The sequence below is a fragment of the Plectropomus leopardus genome, chromosome 11 (assembly GCF_026936395.1).
Source record: "Plectropomus leopardus strain MGB_pleo_1.0 chromosome 11, ASM2693639v1, whole genome shotgun sequence".
Classification (NCBI taxonomy): domain Eukaryota; kingdom Metazoa; phylum Chordata; class Actinopteri; order Perciformes; family Serranidae; genus Plectropomus; species Plectropomus leopardus.
Window position 1 is genome coordinate 37,214,826 of NC_142186.1, and position 22,014 is coordinate 37,236,839.

General features: G+C 39.1%; 2 protein-coding genes across 3 annotated transcripts in view; both read left to right on the plus strand.

Annotated features, from left to right (window-relative positions):
* Window positions 1-893: 893 nt before the first annotated feature.
* On the plus strand, window positions 894-11,371 carry cfap418 (cilia and flagella associated protein 418). 2 transcript variants are annotated; one of them, XR_015778034.1, is made up of 7 exons: window positions 894-1,109; window positions 2,293-2,395; window positions 2,946-3,010; window positions 3,393-3,458; window positions 4,058-4,153; window positions 8,422-9,648; window positions 10,841-11,371. XR_015778034.1 is itself a non-coding variant. In XM_088084864.1 (6 exons), exons 1-6 carry the CDS (start codon window positions 964-966, stop codon window positions 8,579-8,581), a joined length of 636 nt encoding a protein of 211 aa, XP_087940990.1. In that variant the 5' UTR covers window positions 894-963; the 3' UTR covers window positions 8,582-10,816. The 2 variants fall into 2 exon arrangements, 1 of the variants encoding a protein (XP_087940990.1); XM_088084864.1 differs by lacking the exon at window positions 10,841-11,371 and having other exon boundaries at window positions 8,422-10,816.
* A 364-nt stretch (window positions 11,372-11,735) lies between these two features.
* wdr73 (WD repeat domain 73) overlaps window positions 11,736-22,014 on the plus strand; it is a 53,373-nt gene continuing 43,094 nt past the window's right edge. The window contains exons 1-6 of the mRNA XM_088084859.1: window positions 11,736-11,928; window positions 13,241-13,308; window positions 14,529-14,614; window positions 14,693-14,781; window positions 15,570-15,637; window positions 16,545-16,703. Of these exons, the coding sequence (XP_087940985.1) occupies window positions 11,870-11,928; window positions 13,241-13,308; window positions 14,529-14,614; window positions 14,693-14,781; window positions 15,570-15,637; window positions 16,545-16,703 (529 nt within the window). The 5' untranslated portion in view covers window positions 11,736-11,869. The remainder of the gene's footprint in view (window positions 11,929-13,240; window positions 13,309-14,528; window positions 14,615-14,692; window positions 14,782-15,569; window positions 15,638-16,544; window positions 16,704-22,014) is intronic.

Sequence of the window (22,014 nt, forward strand, 5' to 3'; positions counted from 1 at the left end):
AAATTATCTGAAAGTCCAAACCAGACAAACAAAAATTTGTTTGAAAAAGTCAAAGTCAGACGATTTTTATTTATTTATTTATTTTTTTGCACATGCATTTGTACAATATTTCCACAATTCATTAGTGTAGTCAGTGACTGTTACGAATAACACAAATACCTTGGGAATGTTATTTTTTAATGTATTATTTTATGTAATGTCATAGTGACTAATTGTAGAGTTTAAATAGGTATTAATGCATTTGTTCCCAATTTCATTGAACAGTCTTTTTAGATATGTCTGATTATGATCCATATTCTCACTGAACTTGTGATTCCATTTATTTAACTATTTTTTAAACTGCATGTTGAAATAGATTTTAAATTGCATTATATATCTATGGATTAAAATATGTCTTTTAAATGATGAAGTTATTGACTGTTTTATGTTGTTTTTGTAGAAAGCTGAAATAGGCTATGTGTAGATGATCAATATTTCATTTGTAAATTATTTTTATAATTCCTCTTTTTATGTCTTTCTCATTTAAATACCAACATAAAAAACTACTTAAGTTTACTCTATTATTTAGAGATTAAAGAGATTAAAAGATTTTAAAAAACATTTCACTTCCTATTTTAATCAATTAGTTATTTATTAATTAACTGCTTTATTACCATTTCTGTGACACTCGTGGTCCTCCATACACCAAGTCACTCAGAGAGCTCAAAGAAAAATATTTCTACCTTTGAGGGGAGCAAAACCAAATCTTCGCCGTCTTCCTCTGATAAATAGAGAACATTCCCTAACTGTTTCATTTTGCATCCTCTGCAGTCAATTTTATACAATCGTTAACAAAGTTCGAAACACTTATTTTGAAAACGGTGTCGCTCCGTTTCCGGTCCCGTCACATAGCAACGTCGAACGCTCCGAGCGTTCTGCTAGCTGCGGTTAGCTCAGCCGTTAGCTTAGCTGTTAGCCTCTGACATGGACGAAGAGGACGACCTGGACGAACTGCTGGACGAAGTGGAAAAGAAGTTTTGTAGAAACCTTTCTGTCGCGTGCTCAGCTCGCGCGGACCCGAGCGAGGCGGGAAAATGCGGGAAAGAAAACAAAGTGCAAAGAAAACACAGGTAAGCGATGCTAACGTGGCTAACTAGTGTTAGCTGAGCTAACAGAGGGATGTGCTGTATGAGGCTGAACCACTTTACATTAAAGTAACTTTTCTGTTAATAACGTCTAAATAGTTTTAAATTCGGGCCATAACGGGTTTAAACAACAGATAGTTACACTCCCAGCTCCGTGAAGATGCAGAAAAGTACTGAATTTAACTTGTGTTGAAAAAAAAACACACACCACTAACAACTACACACAAATGTCCGCAAAACAATGTTTATATTTATATTTTATATATATATATATATATATATATATATATATATATAGATAGATATATATAGATATATAGATATAGATATATAGATATAGATATAGATATATATGTAATCTATTAGACGGTCTTGTATTCGTTACATTTGTTATAAAGATATCCAAAAGTGAACAAACAGGTGCCTTTTCTCATTAGAGACCACAGACTGTATATAAAGAGTATGTTAGAGACATTTTATTTCCTCCTATCTTTATCTTATAAAATAGCTTAATAAACTGGAACATTTCTCACTGGGTAACTATTTGCTGAAAACAGCTTTTTGATTGTTATTCCCAAAATAGGGCAGCAAAAGGTTACAAAGTTCATTCATTTGTAATTTTCTAACAATGTGGTTCTGCTGCTCAGTTATGTCAAAAATATTTTTAAATTTCTAATGAGTCTCTATTTTTAGATAATTTTTAAGGTAATTTTCTTGTCACCTTTTACTTTTTTTTGCAATTTGTGAAACATTTCATGCAAAGTTATTTTTCCCCCTTTTTCCATGTTTTTGAAAGAAATCACACATTTGCACAGTGTTTCAAAGGGTTAAATGCATTTTTAACTGAATAACAAATAAATCATCAGTAGATAATATAATATAGAAAAGAAATACTAAGAAATCATACCAACACTTTCTCCTCTCAAAATACTATTCATATTTTTCATATTTAATTTTCTACATGAAGCTCTGAATGCTGCTTTCTTTAAATTACCAGGACTAAAACACCTGAGAAATACTGGATACCTCGTTTATTAAACATCATTAAATACTTGAATCAGCCTGTAACATGTCCAGTGTGTGTAAGCTTTAAATGGATGAATCATAAATATGTTCGACATGTTTAATGTTTGACATTTATTCATAGTTTTGTTTCCTCTGATTTTAGTGCTGCAAAACCTGCAGAGCCGATAAGCAGCGTCACTGACGACATCGACGCCCTCCTGGAGGAATTACTGGAGGAAGACTGCGATGATTCCCCTCAACTAAAGGTTACAAAAACATTTGTATTGAAGTTTAACTATTAAATAAGACAAACAAGGGTACACATTTTGATTTAAATGCTGGTTTAAAACTAAAATATTAAAAAATAGTAGCACTTAACTGAGGTACTAATAATTGAATGTCATTGTACATCGGTGCTCGCAGTCTTCTTCCCTGCTGGTATCGAAGTAAATATAAAGACCTGAAACAAAAATATTGAATCCTAAAATTTGTAGATTAAATTTTGGGTTTTTTTTGTATTTTAATTTTGTAAAATAGAAATACTCAGCTGAAGTGCCAGTCTCTCAAAGCTGTATTTTTACACAGCACACGAACAAAATTATTTCTACCAAACGTTATGACCATGCTGCTGTAATATGAAAAACAGAACTGCACAGACAGCTGGGTTTGAAAATGAACACGTGGATGTTGTATAAGCAAAGTGACAAACAGACGGGTGGTTATACATCTATTCAGGTTTCAATAAATTATTTTAACTACAAAAAATATTTTTTTACAATGTGGGGCCAGTCTGTAACCTTTCACCTTTTATTTCAGACTCAGCAGTTTCCCAAAGAATCACAAGAGGAGAAAAGACTGTCGTCTCAGTCTGGAGGGAGAAAGTAAGAAAATGATTTAAAAGCTTATTTTGTGGGCAGAGCGGTATGAGTGTGTGTGATATTAAAGCGGAGCCCTAAAGGGTTAATCAGAGGGAGAACGTGCACTCGGCTGACTCTTTTTGTAACTTTGTGTTCAGTCACAGTTCTGGAGCTCAGATGTCTTTGACTCGTGATAAATTCAGCTGAGTGTTTGCTGTTTTTCACTATAAACCACCTGAATTACAGTCTGAGTGTGTTCTGTCTGCAGAATATGTGTGTGTGAAAATGAAAAGCAGGTTTTATATTTCTAATGGTGTCTCTGCTGTGAATAATACTCTAAATTTGATTTTATTTTTGTTTAAAGACAATCTGTTTTGTGTGTGTGTGTGTGTGTGTGTGTGTCCAGGTGCTGTCCTGTGTTCGTTGGCGGGAGCTCTGTCACAAATGGCGTGGGAACGGCCACATCCAAGAGGTGCGAAAAACTGATTTTGTTCTGTTACAGGTGACAGGTGTACAGCTGTACAGGTGAAAGGTTATTTGTGTACAGGTAACAGGTTTACAGGTGAAAGGTTATTGGTGTGCAGGTGACAGCTGACAGGTGTACAGGTGAAAGGTTATTGGTGTACAGGTGAAAGGTTATTGGTGTACAGGTGACAGGTTATTGGTGTACAGGTAACAGGTGTACAGGTGACAGGTGTACAGGTGAAAGGTTATTGGTGTACAGGTGAAAGGTTATTGGTGTACAGGTGACAGGTTATTGGTGTACAGGTAACAGGTGTACAGGTGACAGGTTATTGGTGTACAGGTAACAGGTGTACAGGTGACAGGTGTACAGGTGAAAGGTTATTGGTGTACAGGTGAAAGGTTATTGGTGTACAGGTGACAGGTTATTGGTGTACAGGTAACAGGTGTACAGGTGACAGGCTATTGGTGTGCAGGTGACAGGTGTACAGATCGTCTCAGAGGCACTGTGTGTTCCTAACACACCTTTATTTGTTTCAGTCACTTTTACAAAGGAAGTCCGTCTAAAATAAAATGCGCTTCTGTAAGCGGTAACGACTGTATCCACAGGTCATGTGACCAGTTGCGGTGTACGTCCTGTGACTTCCGGGTGCTGATGTTTGATGACTGCGAGTGGGACTCGTCCTGTGATTACCTGTTCCTCAGGTGAGCGTGCACACACGCTTACTTCACAGCAACACATGAAAATACACAACACGTTAAGAGGTAGACTCTTAACCACACGCATCTGTTTACATGTTGTTTTGTAACGCCTGTCCTTCCTCTTCCAACTTTTTGGCTTGTGAGCCCTTTAAAACTACGTTTACTTGTCGCTCCTCGTCACTGGTTAAGCACTGGTTAACACACTGTTTATGCACTGGTTAACACCCTGGTTAACACACTGGCTAACACACTGGCTAACACACTGGTTAACACACTGGTTAGCACACTGGTTAACACACTGGTTACGCACTGGTTAACACACTGGTTACTTACTGGTTAACACACTGGCTAACACACTAGTTACTTACTGGTTAACATACTGGTTACAACACTGGTAACTTACTGGTTAACACACTGGTTAACATACTGGTTAACACACTGGTTACTTACTGGTTAACACACTGGTTACTTACTGGTTAACACACTGGTTAACATACTGGTTAACACACTGGTTACTTACTGGTTAACATACTGGTTACTTACTGGTTAACACACTGGTTACTTACTGGTTAACACACTGGTTAACACACAGGTTAACATACTGGTTAACACACTGGTTACTTACTGGTTAACACACTGGTTAACATACTGGTTAACATACTGGTTAACACAGTGGTTACTTACTGGTTAACACACTGGTTAACACACTGGTTACTTACTGGTTAACATACTGGTTAACATACTGGTTACTTACTGGTTAACACACTGGTTACTTACTGGTTAACACACTGGCTAACACACTGGTTACTTACTGGTTAACATACTGGTTAACACACCGGTTACTTACTGGTTAACATACTGGTTAACACACTGGTTACTTACTGGTTAACACACTGGTTAACATACTGGTTACTTACTGGTTAACACACTGGTTAACATACTGGTTAACACACTGGTTACTTACTGGTTAACACACTGGTTAACATACTGGTTAACACAGTGGTTACTTACTGGTTAACACACTGGTTAACATACTGGTTACCATACTCGTTACTTACTGGTTAACACACTGGCTAACACACTGGTTACTTACTAGTTAACATACTGGTTAACACACTGGTTACTTACTGGTTAACACACTGGTTAACATACTGGTTAACATACTGGTTAGCACACTGGTTACTTACTGGTTAACACACTGGTTACTTACTGGTTAACACACTGGTTAACACACTGGTTACTTACTGGTTAACATACTGGTTAACACACCGGTTACTTACTGGTTAACATACTGGTTAACACACTGGTTACTTACTGGTTAACACACTGGTTAACATACTGGTTACTTACTGGTTAACACACTGGTTAACATACTGGTTAACACACTGGTTACTTACTGGTTAACACACTGGCTAACACACTGGTTACTTACTGGTTAACATACTGGTTAACACACTGGTTACTTACTGGTTAACATACTGGTTAACACACTGGTTACTTACTGGTTAACACACTGGTTAACATACTGGTTAACACACTGGTTACTTACTGGTTAACACACTGGTTAACATACTGGTTACTTACTGGTTAACACACTGGTTAACATACTGGTTAACACACTGGTTACTTACTGGTTAACACACTGGTTAACATACTGGTTAACACAGTGGTTACTTACTGGTTAACACACTGGTTAACATACTGGTTACCATACTCGTTACTTACTGGTTAACACACTGGCTAACACACTGGTTACTTACTAGTTAACATACTGGTTAACACACTGGTTACTTACTGGTTAACACACTGGTTAACATACTGGTTAACATACTGGTTAGCACACTGGTTACTTACTGGTTAACACACTGGTTACTTACTGGTTAACACACTGGCTAACACACTGGTTACTTACTGGTTAACATACTGGTTAACACACCGGTTACTTACTGGTTAACATACTGGTTAACACACTGGTTACTTACTGGTTAACACACTGGTTAACATACTGGTTACTTACTGGTTAACACACTGGTTAACATACTGGTTAACACACTGGTTACTTACTGGTTAACACACTGGCTAACACACTGGTTACTTACTGGTTAACATACTGGTTAACACACTGGTTACTTACTGGTTAACACACTGGTTAACATACTGGTTAACACACTGGTTACTTATGTTTGCCAGCTTTGACCAAAAGTTCAACCATGACTGATTGTCTCTCTTGATTTGTCCCTGAAGATGTTAAATTATTCTGTATTTCAGCAGAAAAAGGCGCATTTTTTGTCCTTTATTCTTCTGTTGTGGCCGTTTAACTTTTTCTTCTCAATCCCCAGAGAAAAATGTTGCACATATTATGTCGTGGATACGGTGAAACCAGCGAGTCTACAGGTCCTTAAAAGGTCTTAAAATGTCTTAAATTCAACTTTCAAATATTACCTTAAAATTAATACCCTTAAATCTGAATGTGTGAGGTCTTAACTGCCAACGCCAACATATTTTCAGAAAAAAACCCTCAAAATTGTATTCTTTTTGAAGAAAGAAAATGACATACTTTTTCTTTAACAATCACCAAAAAAGTTTAAAGAAAAAAAAAGGGCTAAGATGTTTACAATATTTTTTAAAGAAAACATGCCCTTCAGACCTGCGGGCCTTTGGGTTTTGAAGGCATGTAAAATAAAAACAACGGTAAAATAAATACAACATACAGTTATTTAAAGTTGATGACCCTCCTCTAAGGCCAAAAAAACCTGTAAGTCCCTCACTAGTGCTTAAAAAAATAATTTGACATGCTTTTGTACTGCTACATGCTGAATATTGAGTTTTGAAAAGTGAGAATGGCCTCTTAAGTCAAAGTTTCGCCTGCTCTATTTCTAATAATAGTTCTGTGCAACTTTTATTTATATAGAATCAATAGAAGCCCTAAATGTGCACAGATAATAATTAAAATCCACACATTTCTATGGCTCGTTCTCGTGCATTTTCTACAATAAAAAAAAGGATAAATAAAAAAAGCAAGGATAGTCCCATGTGTCCAAAGACTAAATAAAGTATGATAAGACAATGGCTCTATCTCAGAAACCACGAGGAGCACAATCAAGTTTTTAAAAATGTATGAACTCATAAAAATGTCGAAGTGGTATCATTAGTAACAGAGTTTGTCCATATCAAATTTCAAGAATTATAACCACTCAGAATAATATGTATGGTACTTTCTTTTTGTATTAAATCAAGTCTTTGGAGGTGAATGAGTTCAGGTAAAATCAGTTTCAGACAGAAAGAGAAAGAGTTTTTTTGCTGATGTTTTTCCGTTTGTTCACACGGTGGCAGTATTGAGCTGTGCAGTCGAACTTTTCTTCTTCACAGACGTCATTCTCTGTTTTACATCCACTTCACCTGAAACAAGTGAGGAGCTATAGAAACTTTCATTATTAAAAAATGTACAAAAACACCATTTAGTGAATATTTCTATGTTACAGTTATGAGCAGAGTGAGTCATTAAACCAAATTAAGTTACAAATATCTATTTTTTCACATTCAGGTTGATTTTTTTAACTCCCACATTCTCACATAAATGCGGTTTCACAGTTATTTCATAGTTCAGCTGCTGCAGTTCACTGTGACCACAACACGAACACGCTGAGGCGTTTTTGTGTCAGAGCCGAACACCGCAAGAACCCAAATCTAAAACCAGTTCCCAGCCGTGAAAAAAGAAATAACAGCACGATGCTAAAAATTAGAAACAGCCGCCTGTCATACAAACTTACCAAACACATCAACTCACGCTGCCTTCATTTGCTCCTCGGAAATATCGTATTTACGAGTTTCAAGCACATGATCGACCCTCGTAATTCGATGATACCTGAGCTGTTGAGCTGTCAGAAATCATGGAAACAACTGACAGTAAAAAATGATATATTTGGTTATTTTGTTCCTCGTAGCTCTCGCTGACCTTTAGCAGAGTCCCATTTGAGTTTGTGTCTGTTAGCTGCAGCAAACTGTGAACTCTGCAGCAGCCAGAATACTAACGCCGACAACACGCTGACTTTACAGCACGAGGCGCCGACGCCACGTCACAAACGCACGAACACAGAGGGAAACCAGTGTCTGATCAACAGAGAGAAACTTTTAATTCATGTATTAAATATACTTTTTTTAATCACATTTAAAGTGTGATATGGTGTTAATGGTAACGGGTCTGTGTGTGTGTGTGTGTGTGTGTGTGTGTGTGTGTGTGTGTGTGTGCGCGTGTGCGCGTGCGTGCGCAGGAACAACGTGCCGGACCGCCAGAAGCTGCGAGCGAAGCTGAGGAGGAGGAGTGGTCTGCGGGCGTACGCCTGCCAGTGCAGCTGGTTCTCCACGTCGGAGCCCACAGACCTCAGAGGCCAGCAGCAGCTCAGATGGGTCTGTGGGAAACACCAGGACTGATGTCCACACGTGGACTCACTCTGACACACACACACACACACACACACTTAGAAACTTCTGCGGCTGATCCCTGTTTCCACGCCGCCCATCGCCAACCAATGCCGACCATCGCCGACCAACGGCAACCATCGCCGGGGCCGGAGGCGTTATGTTTTTGGGTTGTCAGTCCGTATGTCTGGTCTATTCTTGTGAAGGCGATATCTCATGAACACCTTGAAGGATTTTCTTCAAATGTAGCACAAACATTCGTGTGTACTCACGGATGAGCTGATCAGAGTGTGGTGGTCAAAGGTCAAAGGTCACACCGACCTTGCGTTCTTCTCATTCTCATGAACATTGCATCTGACGATGGCCTAAAGGGATTTTCCTCAAATTTGGCTCAAACGTCCACTTGGACTCAAGAATGAACTCATTAGAATCTGCCGGTCAAAGGTTAAAGGTCACGATGACCCCATGAAACATGTTTTAAGACATAACTCCAGAATTCGGACGCAAATTTCACACAATTGTCTACCAGGATAACATGAAGTTCTGACATTTTACATCTAAGTGGTCAAAGGTCATCTGGAGGCGGGTTTCCATTAACCCTTAAATTGCGCAAATTGAAACTGCAAATATAAAAACGCTTAATGGAAACACGCTGGTGTTCCAAAAGGGAGGTCACATGACGCTGTGAGGTCACATGACGCTGTGAGGTCACGTGACGCTGTGAGGTCACGTGACTCTGTGAGGTCACATGATGCTGTGAGGTCACAGGAACTGGCTCCCTCATGACGCAGCAGGAGCTATAAGAGCTGTTATTGCATCACGTAACTCTGAGAAAGCTTTTAACCCACAATTCCTCTGTGAAATCAGGATCAGAGGGGAGACGTTTGGTCAGATGTTGATCGTTGACACTAATCCGTAAACTGATTGTAGAGATCCATATTTTCACAGACACGGATAGAAGCTGGACTGGTGCTGGGAGGCAAACGACCACGTGGATGTAACTGTAGTTTACTCCGATGACTTCAGCGGCCTTTCACGGGCAAATTAAGAGAGAAATCTGCGGTGAAATGCATCTTCAGGTAGGAAACTGTGTACGTTCAGTGCTTTAAAACCTCACAACAGTCACTTTTAAAATCTTTGTCTTTATTTCCCAAAGTTATTATCAAGGCACTGTTATGATCAATGATCAGTCACGTTTGATTTATGATGCTACAAATAAAATAATTAGTGTAGCACTGCGAGGAAGACGTGCGTCACAACAGAGATCCAGTGTTGATATGAAATATTGATGAGTGCAGCTTTAATCATGAAACTCGCATTTTAATCTGTGAGAAACAGATCCCAAACATGTTGGAAACTTTTTCATATATTTATTTTAGATTTCCATTGAAAAGCTTTCAAGGACCATCAGCTTTTGTTTGATGCAAAACAGATTTGTTATTTAACCCTTTGACACCTGAGCAAATTGCCTTGATTTCTTTCAAAAACATGGGAACAAGGCAATGAGCAACTGAAGAGGAAATGACCCAAAAATTTTCAAGTAACTGGTAAAAATTACAAGAAAATTACAATTAAAAAACATAAATAAATAAATAAAACTAATTAAAATAAATTGCCTGAAAAAGTGACTTAAAAATGTAATAATTCAGTTAAATAATTTAAAATATGTAATCATGATAGTTATAGTTTTATAGACATTTTCCCAACCTTTTTTCCCCAAATAATTTCATACATCTTAATCCGAAATTTAAATTCTGAACGATGTCTGAAGCACAAGGAAAACAATGTCGATCCAGGTTTCAAAGGGTTAAATTGTGAGCGTTTATCAGTAAAATCCTTGAATCCTTAAAGATTTGTAGAAAAGTCCTGGAGTTTTGTTGTGTGTATGAGATGTATTGTGACGGTAATATTTCTGCGGTAATTCTTCCATGAAATGTAAAGGTTTTCTCTGCAGCTGCTGATGAAACGCAGCTCAGACGTGTGTCGATGAGCGGCGGCGTGTTGTTGTCTGTAATCGTTGCTTCTCTCCCTCTCTGTCTGCCAGCTCGTTAAAATTCTGTTTGAATCTGAAATATTTGAATAAGAAAAAAATATCGTGTGATTTGACGTCTGTTCATGAATCGCATCGTTTCCACACATCGTTATTTCCCATCATGCTGCATTTTTGAGATGGAGCCGTGTTTGCGTTGTCCATAAAAACTGTAAAAACTCGAACAAAATCTGATATTAAAACTGTTTATGATTCCACGTGTTAATATGTTCTGTCATCAGCACACATAAACGCCACGAAACATGTCGCTACTGCGCAGAATCTGGCTCTCAGTGACATCACCATCGCAAGATAGCGCCGCCCGAATCTCAGACATTTGAACCAGCACAGCGGGGGGGGCGCGTGGTCTGTGAGTGGACCAGAAACCTATTTATGCCTGTAAGAGCACAATGATACAGCAGACAGGAAATTATTTTTGATGTTATTTACTGAAATTATTCAGCTATTGTATAAGAGAAAAAGTGGTAACTTTTTAAACATTTAAAAATTTTGTTTGTTAATGCATTTTTGAATATTTCTGTATTTATTCCAGCATATTTATTTTTTTCCTGTATTATAATACAGTGGTTTTGCACATATTATTCTGACCACTCTGCAGAATGAAGACTTTTATTTTCTGTAATTTTAAGTTTGTCTTGATGCTAATACTTTTGCACTTTTACGTTTACTTTATAGTGCGTAACATGATAATAAATGACCAGATAAAAATAAAATGTATGCAGTGTGTTAAAAAATGAATTTATAACTAACTTAAAGCTGAAATATTTATGGAAAAATACTGATTATTATTATTTCTTATCATTATGATTATGATCATAACATATCATCATATCATTTGTATTTTTTTCTTCTAATTTTTAAGTAATTGTCTTTAATAATATTAATAGTAATTATTTATTTATTTTAAATTTATTTTAAATTTATTATTATTATTATTACATTTTGATTTGTATCATTTTAGCACTTTTTACAGGTAATTTCCTGTTTTCTAAAACTACCTGTGTTGCTCCTTTTTCGGTCGTAGCTTGTTGAGTCTCATTGTTCTTTTTCTCTGTTTGTGAGAAGAAACCAGGCCGCTGCGCTCGGGGTTGAAAGGGTTAACTGAGTCCGCGCGGCTCCTGTCCAGCAGGCGGCGCTGTGACGTCAAACCGCAGCTGACGGCAGGCCAAACATCCGCTCACGTGGCTGCGCGCGGCTGCGCGGAGCGGCTGCGCGGGGCGTCTGCGGAGGTCCCGGACTGCGCGGCTGAGATGGAGCCGCCGGACTCTGAGCAGGTTTTGGATGAATGGTTCATGGAGTCCCTGAAAACGTGAGAGAAGTTTCCTCGACAGTTTAAAGTTCATTAAGTTCATTTTTAATTACTCACAGACCTTCCCGCGGCCCGGAACGGTCTCGCGGTCTCGCGGCTCTTGCGCGTTTCTCCCCTGTGTTTGACAGGAAGTAAGCACATTTGCTTAAAGGGTTAAACGCAACATTTTGTCTCCGGGAAGCTTTCTGCGGGGGTTGAATCCACGCTGAGCTGATGTTTGGTGATGTTGGTGAGAAAAACATGAAGTGTGTCGGTCAGGTGTGCGCGCGCTGACAGCTGAAGCATCAGACACTGGCGTGTTTGGCAGGACTCTGGTGTCACAGCATTTTACCCTAAAAATAGCTGAACATAAACTTCCCTAATGAGTAATTATTGAATATTAAAGTGTGATTTCACAGGACGCAGAACTGAAGTGAAGCTGTGGAGTAAAAAAGTGCAACATCAACATTTAATTATCTAATTAGCATCACTTTAGGGACTGTTTGTCATTTATTTTTTAAGCTCTGATGCTTTTTTTTAAATGAACCACTGATTTTTAAAGAAAAAAAAAATACAGAAGAGCCTGGTCAGCATTTGACCAACAACATATATGTTTATATATATATTAAAAATTTAAAGATATAAAGATATTTATTTATTTATTTATGGTTTTATTTATTTATTTAATTGAATTTAATTATTCATTTATTTATTTATTCTTTTATTTTTATGCATTTATGGATTTCAGAATTTTTTTGAAAACTATTTGTGTATTAATTTACTTCTGTATAATAATAATAATAATATTAATAATAAACATAATAATAATAATTATTATTATTATTGTTGTTAGATATTTGTGGTTTTTATCAGCTGAGAGGGCCTTACAGCTTTAAATGGTTATATTTATTTTACTGCCATTTTTCAAACCTTCCAAACCTGTCGGCCGCAGGGTTTGTTTCCTTTCAAATTTGCCAAATTACAACATTTATCACAGCAAAGACGTGGCCTCTGTACATGGGGCGCCCGCTCTACCAACAGAACCCGTTTCTGATGGTCCGCAGACACGTCATGTGCAACAAACATTTTTGTTCCAAAAAACAAACAACAAACAAGAGCTTAAAATTGTGATATTTCTAAAAATCTTTTTATTTTTCTATTTTTTATTTTGAGACAGAGAATAAAATGATTTTTTATTCTCCGTCTCAAAATGAAGCATTTTTATGAAGTAACCAGCAGCACGCCAAGAGTGAGAGCTGAGCTTCAGCGAGGGCCCCGAAAAACACGAACCAAAAAAAAACAACCTAAAATGAGGATCCGTGTGTTCCTGCAGGTACAAAGATCTTCACGTGTATCAGCTGGAACGTCCCACGCAGGTCATCGAGTGCACGTCAGCAAAGAGTGAGCGCAGACGGTATTCATCATGAGCAACACCACAGCCCCAAATAACATTTCTACACACACACCACAGCCCCAAATAACATTTCTACACACACACCACAGCCCCAAATAACATTTCTACACACACACCACAGCCCCAAATAACATTTCTACACACACACCACAGCCCCAAATAACATTTCTACACACACACCACAGCCCCAAATAACATTTTCACACACACACACCACAGCCCCAAATAACATTTTCACACACACACACCACAGCCCCAAATAACATTTTCACACACACACAAAACAAAACCAGAGACAGATATATGTGTGTGTCTCTCTCTGTGTGTGTGTGTGTGTGTATACCCTTTTAACTGCAAATGTATTATATATTATGTTATGTTGCTATATATTTTATTATATTTATTGTATTATGTATTTATTATATTTTTAAAATCTTTTTAAAAATAGTTTTAAGACTTTTTTAAAAATAAATTGTGAATCATTTAATAAGTTATTATGTTATAAAAGGTGAATCATTTAGTAGCTTATTCTGTTCTGGTCTGTTCTGTTCTGTTCTGTTCTGGTCTGGTCTGGTCTGTTCTGTTCTGGTCTGTTCTGGTCTGGTCTGTTCTGGTCTGTTCTGTTCTGGTCTGGTCTGGTCTGTTCTGGTCTGTTCTGTTCTGTTCTGGTCTGGTCTGTTCTGGTCTGTTCTGGTCTGGTCTGTTCTGGTCTGTTCTGTTCTGGTCTGGTCTGGTCTGGTCTGTTCTGGTCTGTTCTGGTCTGGTCTGTTCTGGTCTGGTCTGTTCTGGTCTGTTCTGGTCTGTTCTGTTCTGTTCTGGTCTGGTCTGGTCTGGTCTGGTCTGTTCTGGTCTGGTCTGTTCTGGTCTGTTCTGGTCTGGTCTGTTCTGGTCTGTTCTGGTCTGGTCTGTTCTGGTCTGTTCTGGTCTGGTCTGGTCTGGTCTGTTCTGGTTTGTTCTGGTTTTTTAATCTTTGCCCCTCTTGTTTGCACTTTTGCTTTTTTTAGGATGACTTAAATCATTTAGTAATGAGTTTGACCTTTTTTAAGAATCTTTTCTCTTCACTCTTTTGCTGTAAATCTGTGGTTCTGTTTAATGTTGTGTTGCTCTGTTGTATAAATGTGCGTCTGTCACGTGGAGGATGTTGTTACACAGACAGGAAGTGATGCGCTTAAACTCAAATGAAACGTTTCTGTCGTTGTTTTTCCAGCTGTTTGTGTCGCAGGATTCGGTCCGGTGAAAAACGAGATTCTGGAGCTGCAGTTGCCTCCGAAACTGTTTGCTGATGAAAATAAGGTAAAAAATCAGTCTGAACTTCAGGGTTTATTTCGATGAACATCCAGATGTGAACTTTAACCTCTGTGTTGTGTTCAGGGTCTCTGTGCAGAGAGGGATTTTAAAGTTGTCCACGGCGTGTTCACTGACGGTCCTGTTCGCCGCCTCCGTCACGTCCCAGGAACCAGGCGAGTCTGCGACAAACGATTCAGCTGGAATCAACTGCGTTTAGTTTTCACGTCTCCGTGTTTTCGCCCTGTGAGCGTCTTTAACTCGCTCAGTCGGCGGTTTCCATTAACCCTCAAAATTAACCCTCAAACTGCCCAAAGTCAGATTTCAAATATAAAATACAGAAACGTGTCAATTTCTATCATCAATTTAAAAAAAGTTTGGACACTGTGTAAAATGTAAATGGAAACAATGCAATATTTGGTTGGGTTAATACAGTCGTTAGATATTTAGCAGATATTTAATGTTCAAACTAATAAACCAAAAAATGTTTTCTTTTTCTTAAAAAGATTTTTTCCCTCATTGCTCCTCATTGAGAACATTGTTGGAAAACTGTTTTTCTGTTGTCATTAAAACAATGAGTAGAAGGTATATATCTGATGTTCATTTTTTCACTTTAACTCGTGTCGGTGTTAAAAGTAAAACAGGTCATCGAAAAATGAATGATCTAATCGAACGGAAATGTATCTGTAACAATTTCTTTCATTTCCATTAATCAGTTTGGCCTTTTTTTTGAAGTCAGAATGTCAATAATTCCATATTTTATATCTTTTTGAATGAAATATCTTTAATGTTTTCGACTAAACGTTTGATGGATTTAATAAAGGAAATAATCCGTAAATGCGGAGATGATGATAATTGTTAGTAGGAGAGACAAAGGCTCCAGCAGAGACGGTTCATTAAGACAGTTAATTCGACTTTTATTCGAATATTGAAATCAGTTCACGTCCTGTTTTCGTTGCTGCAGGTGTGTTGTGACAAACGATGGGCGGAGCTCCGACCTGCAGGTGTGGACCGTCGGAGGAGACGACAGCGGTGAGTTCAGTTTAACCGAAGTCACGTCGAGTGAAACACGAGTGTGAAAACACGAAGGAAAACACACTCCACCTATTGTTTATGTTTTTTTATTGTCTTTCATTATTTAGAGCGACCTGATTCTGTCTTTACCTGAAAAATGATCACCTGAAATCATTTAAAATAAATGTTATATTTATACATACATACGTGTGTGTGTGTGTGTGTGTGTGTGTGTGTGTATATATATATGTATACATTAATACCTGGAAAGAAAAATGTTTCAATGTTTCTGAGACGTTTTCAAAACACTGTAATGGGAAATATGCAAAAAACATTATTGCCACTGGAAATAACACTAATTCCAGAGTCACTATTGATGCATGTTAATAAAGTAACATATTACAAACATTAAAAGAGAAAATGATCGATTGATTTTGTCTTGTTGATGCTGCTTTTTTTTTGCTATTACCATGAAGGACCATCACTACTATTTGATAAATATGATAAATATACAAGTTCACATTATCACAGCCAGCATGCGTGCAGAGGGGCGACCGACCATCCGCAAACTAATTTTAGGACAAAATAAACTGATAGAAAAGGGCTAGCTTAGAGAGAATATATATCTGTATATATATATATGTGTGTGTGTGTGTGTGTGTGTGTGTGTAAATACATGTATATATATGTGTATATATATATATATATATATATATATATATATGTATATACATTAAAGTGAAACAAAAAAAAACCCAGAATTTTAAAGTGCAGAACAAGAACAAACAACATTTTAGCACTTTTAGTTTAAAAGATAACGTCCTCTCTCCCCTTTTTGAGTTTTCAGTAGAAAATAAGTTGATTGTGAAATGTGTCGTGTTTTCCTTCGATCTGATTGGTTATCCTGCTGCGTGTCCAATGACAGACGTGATCAGGCGGACAGGAAGCGTCCAGGGGAAGACGAGCGTTTCGCAGGGAGGCAGCAGGATCGCAGCTCGAGTCTCTTCACAAGTTCTTCACGGAGCTCAGAGCGGCGACGTGCAGCTGACTCAGCTGACCTCAGGACAGGTCCTCTACGCACTCGGTAACACTCACACCTGACATCTCATGCAGCTTCACGCTCAGATACAAACATGCGTTTCGGCGCTTTGTTGGGGACGTAAAAGCAGCAGGCTGAATGAGCACCGGCTGTATATGCAGGAATCATGCATTTATTCTTATTTTTAATAGTGCCATAAAAATTTTGTGAAAAAAATAAGTAAGCGTCATAAAAAGTGTCACAAAAGTCACACTGTGGTTTGTTAAACAAATTAAAAAAGTCATTTAAATTTAAGAAAAAGTCATATCATAAGGTAGTATGCTACAAAATGTTGGAAAGTATAGTGTGTCATAAAAAAACGTCCCATTAAATGTGGTGATAATATCATTGAAAGAGTCGAAGTGCAGTTTGCTTAGGCTGGACACATTTTGTTTTTGATTATGATTATCAGAACAAGCTAATCAAGACAAAATGATTTTCCTGTTTTTTCCGATGTGATTGGACCCTCCGCCCAAAGTCACAGCGTACTATGTTGTCCAAAATAAAATAAGATATTCATTGTAAAGTATGTCGTCCAAAATATGACAAAAAAGAAATAGTATAGTATGATATTAAGTCGTATGTGTCATAAAAAGTGTCACAAAAGTCACACTGTAGTTTGTTAAAATACATTTAAAAAGAAATTTAAAATTTAGACAGAAAAAAATGCCATTAAAAAAAGTCATCGTAAAGTGCGTAATAAGAATATGTCCAAAAATGTCATGTTCAAGTGTGTCGTACATGTCGGAAAAAATGGGCGAAAAAGTCATCGTTCCGAAAATCAAAAAATCAAAGCTGCCGAACGGCAGCCTCGCTGACCGTGTAAGTGTCGTCAGTCACGTGCCCAAATCCAGCCTAAACGAGAGAGGTGCTGCTTCAACACGAGATCCACGAAGACGTGAGGCGGAAGTATATAGAGGAGGAGCTTAGCTAAAAGCAAGCGGCTGGAGAGACGCCGAAAACTCAAGCGGTCTATCCGGTCTGTGATAACTGCAAACGTGAACTCACTGCCTAACAAGACTGACAAGCTAACAGCACTGGTAAGACGCCAGGAGACTTATGGAGAATGCACTTTATTTCGCCTCACGGAGGCGTGGCTCAGTAGCAACGTAGCGGATGCTGATGTGACGGCGAAAGAAACAATCTGCTGCAGGATGTCGAGCCATTTGCGGTGATTCTCCGTCTACTAATAGCTGCCCAGAGAGTTTTTTACAAGCCATCGAAGTTTGTCTTTACGGTCCACTGCGGGCCGACGGCCTGCTCATTAGAGGGTGATGTGGAGAGTTTAATCTCTTTTTCAACCGATTTGACTTTCCAGCCCCGGCTGCCTCCTCTTCACCACCACCGCTGCCGCTGCTAAAATAATTAATCACCGATGCTGCCGCTATGACAACCACCACTGCTACTGCTGCGACGGCCACCGCCGCAGCTGCTCCTGCTGCGACAGCTATCGGCACGTGAGTACACCATCACCCCCTCAGTCCTTTAAAGCCTCCTCTTCAGGGCACCTCTGACCCGGCTGGTGCGGCTGCGACTACCACCAATGTAGCAGCCTCCCATCAACCCCCTCCCCACATCACTGCTGATCAGGTCAGGAGAGAGCTGAGGAGACTGAAGCCCAGGAAGGCAGCTGGCCCACCAGAGTGTGTCCAAAGCTGCTGAGCTTGGGGACCCCCTGCTGCACAACTTCAACCTCAGCTTGAGACAGAGGAAGGTACCAACGCTACGGAAAACATCCTGCTTTATTATTCCAAAGGGGCGTCCAGGTGGGCTCAGTGACTTCAGGCCAGTCGCTCTAACATCACATGTGATGAAGACCATTGAGCGGCTGATCCTCCACATACTCAGATCCCAGGTGCAGCATGAGCAGGACCCGTTGCAGTTTGTCTGCTGGGAGAAGGTGGGCGTTTAGGATGCCATCATCAGCCTCCTGCACCGCGTCTGCTCCCACCTTTGCACGGGGGGCTGCACTGTGAGAATCATTTTCTAAAATTTCTCCAGTGCCTTTAAAACCATCCAGCCCTCCTTGCTGTGTGACAAGCTGGACGGGATGCAAGTGGACCCGTACCTGGTGTCCTGACTGACGGACCACAGCACGTCATTTTAGGGAACTGTTAATCTGAGACTGTGGTCAGTAACACAGGTGCTCCACAGGTGCTCTCTCCTGTGCTCTTTACACTCCACACCTCTGACTTTCAGAACGACAGCGCCACGTGTGATTTACAGAAGTACTCTGACGACACGGTCATGATGCGGTGTGTGCGGGGGGTCAGGAGGATGAGCACAGGGGTCTGGTGAGGGATTTTGCCGCGTGGTGCCGGTCCAACAGATTGCAGCCGAACACGACAAAGACCAAGGAAATTGTGATCTCCATCGTCGGTCTGCCCGACTGTCCCGACCGATCTCCACTGAAGGGACCAATGTGGAGATGGTTAATTCCTACAAGACCTTGGCCTGCAGCTTTACAACCTGGACTGGTCGGACTGTGTAAGCGACCTGCACAAGAGGAAGCGGAGTCGGCTCTGCAGCCTACGGAGGCTACGCTCTTTTAACATCTGCAGGAAAGTCCTGCAGCTGTTTTATTTGCCAGCGGTTGCCAGGATGCTGTTCTACGCGGTTGCGTGCTGGGCTGGCAACATCAAAAAGAAGGACGCACAGAGACTGGACAAGCTGGTGAAACGGGCGGGCTCGCTGGTTGGTCTCAGAGAAAAGGACACACAGCACACTGCAGAACTTTATGGACAATGAAGGGCGTCCTCTGCACGTGGTTATCGCGAGGCAGTGAAGTGTGGTCAGCGGCAGGCTACTATCACAAATTTGCACAACAGACAGAAGGAGAAAATCTTTCATCCCCAGAGCGATCAGGCTCTACAGCTCCTCCCCTCAGGGACGAGGGAGTGCTAGAGATGAAGGGTGGCTCAGGGCAGCTCTATGAGAGCACCCAGAGGGACTGTGCAGTATGCTGTGGACAGTGCAATGTGGTTGACATATAGCTTGGATCTGTGCAATATGACTGGACTGTCTTTTAGCCCTCCTCCAGGTCCTCTTCAGTTAAGCAACGCCTTAATTATTTCCTATGTAGTTTTAATGTTTCTATGTTTCCTAGTGGTCTGTCAATGCCTAGCCAATATGTTTGTGTGTTTTTATGTCAGATTCCAGTTATCAGCTGACAGTAAAATTTCCCTACGAGGAATAATAAAGTATCTTCAATCAACCAATAGCATGCTGAGGACGATAATATTATGAAATGTTGAAATAAGTCAAAAAAGTCAACATTTCAAATGTTGAAAAACACATAGTGTAGTATGTTACTATAGCATGTTGAAAAAATGGTCGAAAAATTAATTGTTCCAAAACTTGAAAAAAGTCATAGTAAAGCATGTTTAAGATGTTTAAAGTATTGGTCACTGAACAAGTGGTCTCAAAAGTCAACTTTTCAAATGTTGAAAAAGTCATGGTATAGTTTGTCGAAAAAACAGCCAAAAAAGCAATTGTTCCAAAAGTCAAAAAAGTAATAGTATAGCGGTCTGAAGATGATTATAGTATTGTGCATTGAAGAAATGGTCAAAAAAGTCAACTTTTTAAATGTTAAAAAAGTCATAGTATAGCATGTCAACAATGCCAAATACACAACAATGCCATACAAGTTATTGTTCCAAATGTCGAAAATAGTCACTTTATAGCATGATTAAAATGATTATAGTATTGTTTGTCAAACAAACTGTCCAAACAATCAACTTTTCAAATGTTGAAAAACTCATAGTGTAGTGTGTCAAAAAACGGCCAACTATAGAATGTCGAAAACACGGTCAAAAATGTCATATTAGAGCGATGACTTTTTCGTTGAAGTATCATATGTTTTCATAAGTATCATATGTTGAAAAATGGAAAAATATGACATCATAAAAAAGCTGAAAAAAGCTTTATTCAGCATTTCAAATTATGGTGTTTTTGGCCCATTTTCTTTGCTAAGGTGTGTCTCTGCACACTATTTTGTTTCCAGCTGTTTTTGGGACATCACTTTTTGACATTTTTTGCCATACTATAGCCTTGTTTTTTGGGTCCTTTTTTCGACATGCCATATTAACACAAGGTATCTAACACAAGGTCTCGGCAAGATTAAGCAGTGGCACACAAGCACATAAAGCCCCATAAAGCACACACAGTGATATTTTGTTCCTTTTTATCCGGAGGTCCGTCGCGTTGACACTCTATCCATTCTCCGTCTCTCCTCATTGGCTGTCTGTAGGGTGAGTTGTTTGAGAAGAAGTTTTCTGCTGTTGTTTATGGGGTGTCATATTTGGATAGAAATCACCTCGTTGCTCTTCATGGGGTGTCATGTTTAGATAGAAGCTTCCCTCTCCAGCTACCAGGGAGTTTCCATCCCTTCACATGTTGTTTCCTGTCACTGTTAGCTCAGATGGCTGCTGCTGCTGGTTCATAATCTAGGCTGTGGCTATTTGGTTATTCATATCATATGCATTTACAGAATGCCAAAAAAACCAAAACAAAATGCAAGGCAATAGTGTGGCAAAAATGTCAAAAATGACACATCCCAAAAACAGCTAAAAACATCTGAGAACACCATTAAATAGCGTGTCTACACACGGCGTAGCATAGAAAGTTGCAAAACACGTCCAAAAACACTATAATTTCGCATGTCCGAAAAATGACCCAAAAAGCAAGGCTATAGTAAAGCAAAAAGCAAAAATGTCAAAAAATGACATGTCCCAAAAACAGCTGAAAATCATTGAAAACCAGGATAAATAGCCTGGCAAGACACGCCGTAGCATAGAAAGTTGCAAACGTCCAAAAACACCATGGTTTGGCATGTCTGAGAAATGACCCAAAAAGCAAGGCTATAGTAAGGCAAAAGGCAAAAATGTCAAAAAATGACACGTCCCAAAAACAGCTAAAAACAGTTGAAAACCACATTAAATGGCTTGTCTACACAGGTCGTAGAGTAGAAAGTTGCAAAAACGTCCAAAAACACCATAATTTGGCATGTCCGAAAAATGACCCAAAAAGCAAGGCTATAGTAAGGCAAAAGACAAAAATGTCAAAAAATGACATGTCCCAAAAACAGCTACAAATAGTTGAAAACTATATTAAATAGCGTGTCTACACCCATCGTAGCAGAGAAAGTTGCAAAAACGTCCTAAAAAAACATAATTTGGCACGTCCGAAAAAGTGACCCCAAAAGCAAGGCTATAGTAAGGCAAAAGGCAAAAATGTCAAAAAATGACATGTCCCAAAATCAGCTGAAAACAGTTGAAAACCACATTAAATGGCTTGTCTACACAGGTAGTTTAGTAGA

Coding starts and splice junctions, on each gene's coding strand:
- cfap418 (XM_088084864.1), top strand. CDS start 964: ATGGACGAAGAGGACGACCTGGACGAACTGCTGGACGAAGTGGAAAAG. Junction 3,011..3,392: donor TCTCAGTCTGGAGGGAGAAA/GTAAGAAAATGA, acceptor GTGTGTGTCCAG/GTGCTGTCCTGTGTTCGTTG. Junction 3,459..4,057: donor GGAACGGCCACATCCAAGAG/GTGCGAAAAACT, acceptor CTGTATCCACAG/GTCATGTGACCAGTTGCGGT.